General features: G+C 41.1%; 1 protein-coding gene across 2 annotated transcripts in view; it reads right to left on the bottom strand.

Moving 5' to 3' along the window:
- Window positions 1-802: 802 nt before the first annotated feature.
- Window positions 803-11,375, bottom strand: part of EPB41L4A (erythrocyte membrane protein band 4.1 like 4A) — a 266,854-nt gene continuing 256,281 nt past the window's right edge. Inside the window, exons 18-22 of one of the 2 annotated variants that reach the window (XM_007192109.2) lie at window positions 8,373-8,420; window positions 7,719-7,787; window positions 6,993-7,103; window positions 5,827-5,908; window positions 803-1,639 (exon numbers count right to left, since the gene is read on the bottom strand). In XM_007192109.2, coding sequence (XP_007192171.2) covers window positions 1,511-1,639; window positions 5,827-5,908; window positions 6,993-7,103; window positions 7,719-7,787; window positions 8,373-8,420 — 439 coding nt within the window. In that variant the 3' untranslated portion in view covers window positions 803-1,510. The remainder of the gene's footprint in view (window positions 1,640-5,826; window positions 5,909-6,992; window positions 7,104-7,718; window positions 7,788-8,372; window positions 8,421-11,375) is intronic. The other variant, XM_007192108.2, reaches the window with a different exon arrangement.

Here is an 11,375-nt window from a genome sequence, read left to right as displayed (position 1 = left end):
GTTAAGGAAGAGAGATAGTTAAAACTATAGCAGACAGGAGTTAGTAATAAAGGATGTGTCCATAATGACTGCTAGGTGTGTAGTCTTGTACATTTGCAGATCCAGCTGGGGAGCAGCATTTGCAGCTAGCTCTATTTGAATTGCCTTAGAAATCTAAGTGACCCCTTGGTACTACACCGGTTTTTAGTCTAAGCTATAGAAATAAACCGTGGGAATAAATGAGATCCACTGGGGTAGCGGAAGAGGGCCTAGATTTGAGATACTCTTAATTAACTGGAGAGGTGGAACAGCGTGAGCTGCAAAGGACAGTCAGAATGGTAGAAACAATGGGAAATGCATTAAAGAAACAAAATATTGTAAGGTAGCCTAAAAGTTAACTTGGATTTGGTGACATGAAGGTGATTTTTGAGGTCCACTTTAGTGGAACAGTGGGGGAGAATCCATATTAGAGATGGTTTGAGGTAGTTGAGGACACTGGCTACAGATAATCCTTTTGAGAAACTTGGAATGGGAGAAAAAAGTGGTAGCTGGAGAAGAATGTGTGGTTGTGAAATTTGGTTGGCTTACTTTTTTTAGATGGTAGTCTAGCTGAGAGAAAGCGGCTGAATATATTAATACTGGAGAGAGCAGGGATGAGAAGGCTGAAGGAGATGGGCTCGAGAGGACAGGTAGAGGGGACAGGAGAAAGGGAAGGACTAGGGTTGATGGCAGCCATGGTGAGGCTTGTCTCTTGGGTAAGGGGAAGATGAAAGGTGTCCTGCATGAGTATTTCTATTTTTCCTGTAGACTGCAGTCATCTGCAGAGAGGATATGTCTGAAATAGTATTTGGGGAGAATTAGCCAGGCAGACTGGAGGGACCATTTCAGGTTGAGGGTCATGAATTTATAAGCTGAGGTCAACTGAAACCCACACATAGCCTTTTTTTTTCTGAAAGCACAAGACAAGGACACGAGAAATTAAAAGCAGCACTTAACAAACTTTTTTTTTACATTTGCAAATAATCGGTGGAACTTAATGCCACAAAGTACAGTATTACAAAGAACATTTATGTGAATAAAAACATCTGCAGTGTGAAAGTGACGCTTCAGTCATGCATTTGTGCAGCAGGCAGAGATCCACCCAGAGTTGGGAAGAACCTTTTCATCCCACTTGGTGTACTACTGCACAGCTAGCCGGCTGCAGTCCAGGATTCCAGAACTTTGAACCGAAGCATCTGGTGTTGGTTGTGGCAGACACAAGATAACTTGGGAGTTTCCAGGAAGGAAAACACGGCATCAAGTGAATAAGTTTTAAAATACTGTCTTTCCAGTTACCAAATTAAAAGGCCCTTAGGCACAAATATACTGTAGTTAGACCTTTAAAAGATGCAACAGACTCCATTATTTTCTTCTGAAGAAACACTTCTGCAGGTCCAAGATACTTGAATAATTATAATTCACAGTTTCAAAGTAAAGGTGGCACACACACCCTTCCCACCGCCCCCCCCCCATCCCTAGCCCTTCACTAGGATTAAGTCTCTATCTTGAGGCGTGAAGCTTGGGTAGTTTTTATTGTTTTTGCTGTGTGTTTTCCAGCCAGATTGCTTGTAGATGTCTGAGATTTTTCTTCAATCAGGCTATCTTTAGACCCGTTTCTTCTCTAGAAAAGAATGCATTTGAAAAATACAGAAAGTAAGATTCAGAGAAGAAACTACAGCCAAATCAATTTTATTAACACAAATACTAAGATTTAAGACATCAAGTTATATTTAGGAAAGGTATGTAATGTCAAAAGCTGTTCAAATATTCCCTTTATTTAAATAGTTATGATAAACAACATGATTGTGTTTAAATCTTAAAAAAGTTACTCTGACAGTTACATGCATAACAAATCTTACTCATGAAAATCAGGCATAAATCTCAACCCATTCCCCCAGTGAAGTGTCATTTCCATGGTAGTTGCTGCTAACCCAGGCTCTCGGGCCTCCCACTTTTCCAAGGAGGGGCAGAGAGATGAAGAGCATTGGGGGGCTGGGGGTAATTTTTACTCTTCCCTGATTATATTTTCAGTAGTCACTGAAAGAAACCCGTACAACACAATGCCCTGGGGACCCGCATCACTTGGGGCTAGAGCTCCCCGTGAGCTGCGGTGGCCCCATCCTGGAGAAATGGGAGCAGAGCTACCAGAGCCTGAGCACCACACCCAGGGCTTCTGGAAGTGGGTCTTGTCCTCCCACAGCCACACGTGGAGGCCCTGAGGATGACACTAAAGTGCCTCCACAGCTCCCTCTTCTGCTGAACAGACCTGCTCTTAGCTCCTTTTAGAGATGGCCCAACCTGTCAGTAGATCTGGCTAACAAGCGTATTTCCTAACGCACAAGTACCTGCCCATACATAATGAGCTACACGCCAGAATTCTATTATTTTGAGATTCGTTTGGGCTAAAAATAAACTACCCTCTAAGAGGCTGTCTTTCATCTGTTCCTACGACTGGCTTGATTTGATTTACTCATATGCAAAGAGGCACCAATGGAACAACAATTCTGCTAAGCATGAGGAGTACAAATCAAGCTAATTTTGGATCGTCAGACAGTATCTGTTTGGGACAGGTTCTTAGGTAACGGGAGAGGAAGGAGGACACCAGAGCATGAGTGAGTCAGGGCAGGGGAATAGAGAGAGAATATATCAGAAGAATCACTAACTTTTAAGTTTTTTGAGGGTTGAACCTATCTCTTCTGCCTGCACACCTTAAAGGAATAAGGAAAATGAATCAAAGTCCCTAATCCACCCCACTTTTACCAGCCTTCTGCATGAAAAAGTAAGGTGAGGTATAGGCAGGCCAGGCCACTAGCAGAACTCTGGCATCACTGTGGAACTTAGGAAATGCAGCTTTCCCACTTCCCCATATCATTTGCATCCTTTCTCCACATGGCAACCAGATCAGTTGTTTGCTTTTGGCACTTAGAATAAAATCCAAACAAACTCTTTTTCCCATGGCATCTAAGGCCCTGCATTATCCACCCTCCTTCCCCTTTACTCTGCTCAGACCTCAAACACCCCGGTCCTTTCCAGCCTCAGCATTTTTTCCCACGCTATTTCTTCTGCTTCCATCAGCCTTTCACGAATACTCACATGGTTGGCTCCTTCTCTACCTTTGAGTTTCAGCTTTACAGGTCACTTTCTGAATGGCCTTCGCCCTATCTTTCTAAAGTGAGGTCATGTTCATTTTCTAACACAGACCTTTGTTTCTTCATAATGCTTACCTAGTTGTTTTTTTTTTTTTTTAATTGTTTTACCTGTTTACTTTTATGTGTCAAGGCCAGGAGTCAGCAAACATTTTCTGTAAAGGGCCAGATTATAGACTACCTCCTGTCTCTATTGCACATTCTTTTTCCCTCCCCACAAGCAACCCTTTAAAAACATAAAAACAATTATTAGCTCCTGGACTGTACAGAAACAGGCTGCAGACTAAATTTAGCCCTTGGGCTGTAGTTTGCTGACTGTCCCAGTGAGTGCCTTGTCACTCCTTAGATGTGCTCATTAGATAGCTATTGAATTCAAAATCAAAGGTGTCCCAGAGACAAGCTTAGGATCAGTGCCATTGATTAAAAGATGCATGTGAGTTGTTCTTGTATGCAGCACAGTGACGGCTATTCTTTCAACATTTCATGTGTACAATTTAAGTTTTCTGAGATTCCTAAATTATGGTGATGAGACAGTCTTAGAGTAGTTGGAAAAGCAAAACTACATGAAATTCCCACTTGTACTGAAGCCAACTTAAATTTAAGACAAAAAAAAAGAGCTTTGAAAAGTAACAGTGCTTATTAATCTTCCCAGCAACTTTAAGAGGTAGGTTATTATCTACATTGCAAAGAAATTTAGTCTTAGATGTTAGACAATGTTCAGGGTCACACAAGTGGTGTGTGGAGACAAGGAGACACCAATGCAGGTCCTGTCTGAATGTGAAGCCTCAACTAATCATGAATGTAATTTTTTTAAAGTGTTATTGACTTGAAACAAATTGTCTGTTTGGATAAACTATTAGCTCTCCCAGATTTATCTAATCAAAAATTACACAGATTTTAGTGGAAGTTGTGGTTAACCACTCAGATCTCCATTCCAGACTGAGGCATTCATTCCCCAGCAGCTCGGAGTGTTGGCTGCCATACAGCTCAAAACTGAGCCCCTGGGACTTCCCTGGTGGCGCAGTGGTTAAGAATCCGCCTGTCAATGCAGGGGACACGGGTTCGAGCCCTGGTCCGGGAAGATGCCACATGCCACGGAGCAACTAAGCCCATGCGCCACAACCTCTGAGCCTGCACTCTAGAGCCCACGAGCCACAACTACTGAGCCTGCATGCCACAGCTACTGAGCCCACGAGCCACAACTACTGAAGCCCGCATGCCTAGAGCCCATGCTCCACAACAAGAGAAACCACCGCAATGAGAAGCCTGCGCACCGCAACGAAAAGTAGCCCCTGCTTACCGCAACTAGAGAAAGCTCCCGCACAGCAACAAAGACCCAATGCAGCCAAAAATAAATAAATAAAATAAATATTAAAAAAACCAAAACTGAGCCCCTCCCCAGGAACAGCCCTGTGCTGAAGAGAGCCACCTTGTTCAAGGTCATGCCCCCTCCAGGGGCACCCTTTACCCAGTCACTTGCTACATGGTGAGTGTTTAAGGCCCAGCCCCCTTGTCTCCAAGTGGGATGAGTCAGAAGGGCCATCTCGGCTCCAGAGCTCCCCATGGGATCATCTGATGCCTTTATTGGGACTATACCACTCAGTTCAACTCTTGCCTATTACTCCCCAAACAAGTGTTGATCCTAAGAGCACTTTCCAATATACCTCCTCCATGCAAACCTCCACTGCAGAATCTCTTCCTAGGGAACCTAACCTAAATTAGCACAGGCTTTTTCTGTCCTTGCTCAAGTCACTGACAAAAATGAGTCAAGATAAGCACAGGGCAGTACATGACGGATACGCTGGAGTCAGGGTTCTTAGTCAGGTTGTCCATGAACTTCCTGAATTATATGCTTATGTGCATTAAATATGTGCTTACATGCATTTTTATGGGAAAAAGACAGTAGTTATAATTGCCTTTCAAAGGGATCCACAATTCAAACAATCCACTGCAAACAACAGGCTGATACTGATCCATTATAAACATCAAGTTTGTTTCTAGAGTAATGATTTAAACGATATAAATCCATCCAACAACCTTACACAGCCTCCATGTTTTTCTCTCGCATTAAAAAAAAATACAATGAGAGATGATGTCAAACACCTTGCTGAAATGTCTGCTACAGTGCTCCCCTGATAACAGCTATCTAATTCAGCTGAGTGTTACACTGATTTTGTTAAGGCAGCTAGATTCTTTGCCATGTCCTTGAATTCCGTTTTGACCACATTTTTTAAACATTTCCAGAAGAAAAGTAATTCTCTTTGATGAAGAAGACAGAAATAAAACAGGACTTGAGTAATTCTCCGTCTGCCATCAGTTAACGATTGAACATGGGCCCCCTCTGAGTCTACCACTTTATCCCTGTTTCTCTGTCTCAAAAAATAATCTAGACATACTTTTTAAAATTAGTGAAGCCCATTGTTTCTTTATTCTGGCTCCAAACAATCTTACAATCTTTGTTATCATTGGCTTTGCCCCAAGCCTCAGATCATTTTAGACCTTACACTACCTCTAGCTCTCACCCCTAATATAACTCTTCCCAGGTTGTGCCTTGTCTTGATCACACACCCTTCCTTCCTTCTCCTTCCATGTTTTGTACATGTGTTTTCTAAACACAGAAACTTGTCATCAGTACAACACCTTCTTAAAACTTATTACCTACTTGATGAACTGTGGAGCCACCAGAACCCTGAGCATCTGAAGATCGGGTCACAGGAAGTGGAGGTACAAGATCCGTTTTTGAGCTGCAGAGAGTCAGTTTTAGAATTAATGACTGAGACAGTACCTAGAATCACAATCTGAGTTGGAAAAGGGCTATAGCAAAGTAAGCATGTTTTACATATCTTTGTATTCCTTAACAGTACCTACCACTGCTTTACACAGATAGGCATTTAATAAATGTTTTTGAATTAAGTTCAACGGGTTAAGTAACTTGCCCAAAATCACAGCAAATAACTAGAAGAACCAAGAATATAACATAGGTATGGTTCCCATGTGCTTTTCTTACTGTGATATGTTGTATAAATGGATTTTTGATTTGTTTCTAGAGAAACACTTATTGGCCATTTATTCTTTTTTTATAAACCTATGGAGCTATAGACAGCAATGGCCTACATTTTACAAGCAAAACAAAACAAAAAAAAACCCAGCCTATATCTCTCTCCAATGGGCTAGCCTATCTCCCAATTTGTTAATGTTTATCAAAGTTTTAAGCCTTAATTCAGAGTTTAATGGCTGACATTCCTACCCAGCAATACCAAGTACATGAATTTCCATGACTATAGTACTTTTACAAATGGATGCATAATTATTTCATTAATACATTCATTTAACATATAGTACCTATCATGTCAAGCTGAGATATGGCCACTTTCCTCAAAAGAGAAACTAAATAACACAAAGAAACAAACTACTGTAATATATAACATTTACTGTAGTAAAAGAAGACAAAATGCCATCAGTTCAAAAAGAAACTTATGCCAACTTCTCTCAAATATGGATGCATTTATTATTCAAAATAGAATAGCTCATGCATTTTCTCTTTCTTCTAAAAGCTTCAGTGCATAGCTTGGAAGGGCCATAATTCAGCCTAAGTATAGTCTAGGTCTGTGCTATCCAGTACGGCAGCCACTAGCCACACATGGCTGCTTAAGTTTAAATTAATTAAAATTAATAATATTAGATTTTTAGTTTCTAGGTCACACGAGCCACATTTCAAATACCCCATAGCCACAGATATAGAATACTTCCATCACTGCAGAAAGTTCTATTGTACTGTGCTGTTCTGGAGCCATGAGGGTGATGATGTACTCACACTTGCCTACTTACTTCACTTCTGAGAGAACAGATCGCTCTCCATCTGAACACTGGGACCTGCGATACTGGCGGTAACTTCGAGGTGAATGAGAATGCCGGATGCGGACTGGGTCACCTTGAGTCCTAAACAAGACACCAAAAACCGTGGAGACAAACACAGCAGAATTCAGAACAGGATAATTTGGAGATTTTCCTTAATATTGAAACTGCAAAGGAATAATAACTTTGAGAGTTTTAAAAAGAACTTGATTCCTCTAAGCTTGGAAAGCCTAAGTGGCTTGAATCTCACACGTTAACAAAAGAAAACTGCCTCCATCATACATGAAAATAAAACTTTATAGTACAGTTGACCCTTGATCAATACTGGGTTAGGGATACCAACCCTGAGGGAAGTCGAAAATCCCCATATAACTTTACAGTCTGCCCTCCATGACTGAATCCCTCCATGGATTCAGCCAACCAGGATCCCATAGTACTGTTGTACTTATTTAGTGTAAAAAATCCCAGCATAAGTGGACCACCTACAAACAGGCAGTTAATAAGAGAGAGAGTGATTGCAGTACAGAATGAATAATTAGCTTTAATACCCTCTTTTCTACTTCTTCCTCTATAGTTATTTTTAATTTTAGTTAAAATGTAAAGACAAAGCACTGAATGGAACACCACTGAAGAGTAAGAATGCATTACTCATTTACAAATATTAATAAAACATTTTAAAAAAGATTTTCAAAGACATACTCTATTTTAGTGTATGGAATCTCTTTTAATTGTTCTTCTGACAGTCCAGATGGATCCACAAGTTCCTTTCTAGAAGGGAATGAGCATGAGAATTAAAGTTTTGATACTGATATAAATACTAACACCTTCCACAATTGGCAGGTGAGTTTCCCCCTTTCTAATCTTGTTGCAAAACACGGTGTTAATAAAACTAATAGAGATATAAGCCAGGAACGAAGATTTTAAAACTAGGATGTATTTCAGGAAAAAATGGGAGGAAAACCTTTTCCGTAGCTCTTCTACCTTCTTCCAGTTTTTCTATAACCGGAATGTAGATGACTCTCCAGTCACCCCCATTTCCCTACAAAAGATCTGCTTCTCTCCCCTGTAGCAGGTGTCTTTTTTTCTTAAAATTTCTTTTCCTTGATATTTATACGATATTGGCCTGTCTGAGGCTCATTTACAGGCGAGGGTAACTGGCCCCAGGAGAGGAGATGTCAGGGCTGCCGGCAGAGGTCTGCTGGTGTGGTGAGGCACCACCACTGAGTGCCAGGCTCCACAGAATGACGGCCGTGAAGGCCACCTGACAGGCTTCAGCCCGAGGCTGCCTCTTGGTGTCAGTGGTCTTCCTTGTAAATGCCTTCAAACCACATGGGTTTTAAAAACAGTACTCACTGAATATGCTTCCATAACTCTTCTTTTGCTTGAATATCGGGACTTCTCCTACAAATAGAAAAAACAACGCTCATCTCTGCAAACATGCTTCATCTAACAATCTGATCTCTAACTTTAGAAGAGCTACAACATTAACAGTTTCCAGACTGTGAAGTTCTTATTTGCCAGCTGACACCAGACAAGGAAAGACTGGACAGGGAGGGCTAAGGTGGGATGGTTAGTACAAAGATACCAGACAATTTATCTGCTAGCCCACTAAAAAAAAAAAAATCACATAAAAATCAGCCATAACCAGGGCTTCATTTAATGAAAGAGCTTAGAACTACAGGGGCAAATCTACACACCCTCCAGTGGTGGTTTTACAATGAAGAATGATTTGAGGCTTCTGTTTCTGGTCCTGCTAATTACTTCTAAGAAAAGGCAAAAGAATTCATCCTGATTCTATTAATATGAACGAGTCCCAACGTGATCTGTGATTACCTAGTGGAAGCAGCACCGCGAGGGCAAAGAAAACGGTGGGACAGCCAGGTTGGCAGACTGTGCGCCACTGACCCACTGTCCTTTCTCGTTGCATCTGACGTTGCATTTCTGGGCCACGGCGTGTGCCCACAAAGCTGGAACCTATCTGTGGTCTGTGCTGCCACCCCCCATGTGCTCTTCTCCATCCTATATACAGAGCCCACAAATCTCTTCTGCTCCAAGAACTACTTGAACAGAAACTGTACCACTACTTTTAATTTCCTAGAATGAGAAATTCAAAGCCAGCATTCAGGTGTTCACACTCCCCATAATAGCAATGAGAACTGGAAATCTATGATCACAGTAATTGTTGCCATGGAATGATTTTTTTTTCGTAGTGAGAAAATAAGCTTTCATCAGTCCTTTCAAGAGAACCAAGGTCTAATAAAGGCCCAAAGAAACGACCCAAACCCTAACAATTAAAATGCCTGGAGCTAAACAAAGCCACTGATATTCTGTCCTGTGGAATTTTACATTCATAATCTGTATCAGCATTTCTGGGCTCAATATTACTTTCAGCGTATGATATTATCATTGCTTTCATTTTTCTCAGTTAATAAGGGCATCGCTGAGGCATTCTGTTAGGGCTTTCTGAGCCCACAGAATACAATAAACTACTTTCTAGCAACTGAATTGACTAAGTGGTTTTTTCCTTTGTGGAGAAAAAAAAAATCTGTCTGTAAAGACCTTTTAATCAACTCAAAAGGAGTCAAACAGAGAAGATAAGGGGAAGGAGGACTTCCCTGGTGGCGCAGTGGTTAAGAATCCGCCTGCCAATGTGAGGTACACGGGTTTGGTCTGGGAAGATCCCACATGCCGCGGAGCAACTAAGCCCGTGCGCCACAACTACTGAGCCTGCGCTCTAGAGCCCGCGAGCCACAACCACTGAGCCCCAGTGCCACAACTACTGAAGCCTGCGCACCGAGAGCCTGTGCTCCGCAACAAGAGAAGCCACTGCAGTGAGAAGCCTGCACACCGCAACAAAGAGTAGCCCCCGCTCGCCACAACTAGAGAAAGCCGTGCGCAGCAACGAAGACCCAACACAGCCAAATATAAATTAATTAATTAAAAAAAATTTTTTTTAAAAAGAAGATAAAGGGGAGGAGATGAAGCCTTGGTCTCAGACATATAAAATATGGTATTGTTAAAGGTAGAGTTTGTTATAAAGAATAAAATTGTATGCTTCAAAAAACTTAAATGCTTCTTTGGAAGGATTTCCTATATGGGATCTGCCTTTCCTACATTTGGCTGGTCTGATTCACTAGACAATACGCTAACGCATTCAATGATGCTGCCAGAGAAGGTGCTAATATTAAAAGCACTAAGCTATTATTCTGTTCCCAGAGAGAGATGGTTCCATTGTAATTATACACCAGCATCTGATTCTCACAGGAAGTCACCCAGTAATCCATAGTATTATATAATATCTAGGTTAGGAAGCTACTCTGCTGGGAATCATTCTTATTTCAGGAAGGTGCAGTAGTGAGGCTATCTTCAAGTTAGAGCAGGGTGTCTCAACCTCAGCACTACTGACATTTTGGGTCAGATAATTCTTAGTTGCCAGGGGCTGTCCTGTGCCCTGTAGGATGATTAGTAGCACCCACAGACGCAGTAACACCTTCCCTGTGGGACAACCAAAAATGACTCTGGACATTGCCAAATGTCCCCTGGGGGGAAAAACTGCCCCAGATTAGAAACCACTGGTCAAAGGTATGATGAGGAAGTAAAACAGCTAAGGTTTCGTGAAGGAACAAAGAGGCCAAGTTATTGTAAAGATCCATTATGTGGCTATTGAATAGTGTTGGAGAGAATGACACTGAGGCAGGAACTAAATCTTAAAAGAACGAGGGAATAATCTGATGGCATGAGACTCAAAGCTAAGTGCTTTGAGGGAGGAGGGGAGGAGAATGAGAAAAAGCAATGAGGGGCAAGGAGGACACGCCCCCCCAAGGCCACCACACCAGGCCTAGTGGTGGTGAAAGATGAATATGAGCAACATACAAAAAATTGATTAACAATAGATATTTCTGAGTGTTAGAATTGCAAGTAATTTTTTATTTTCTTATTTATACTTTCCTATCTTATCTGATTTTTTTCTTTTAGCCAAGAGAATTTCTTACGTTAATTATCAGAACAGAAAAAAAAAAAGGTATTTTCATGTTTTAAAAAGCTACTACGGGGGGGAGGGATAAATTAAGAGTTTGAGATTAACATATACATACTACTATATGTAAAAAAGATAACAAGCACAGGAAACTATAGTCAACATCTTGTAATAACCTATAAGGGAAAAGAATCTAAAAAAGCATATGTACAACTGAATCACTTTGCTGTACACCTGAAACTAACACAACATTGTAAATCAACTATATGTCAATTTTTTTTAAAAAGTTATTAATGCTACAATTCCACAAGAAATGCCTTTCATTCCCATCTCAGAAAAATTAGCAGAAATGTTACCTTAAAAGAACATCAGTCCTTCTA

This window comes from Balaenoptera acutorostrata, chromosome 2 (assembly GCF_949987535.1).
Source record: "Balaenoptera acutorostrata chromosome 2, mBalAcu1.1, whole genome shotgun sequence".
NCBI classification, from domain to species: Eukaryota; Metazoa; Chordata; class Mammalia; order Artiodactyla; family Balaenopteridae; genus Balaenoptera; species Balaenoptera acutorostrata.
The sequence above is the reverse complement of the archived record's forward strand: the minus strand, read 5'-3'. Positions and strand labels throughout refer to the sequence as shown.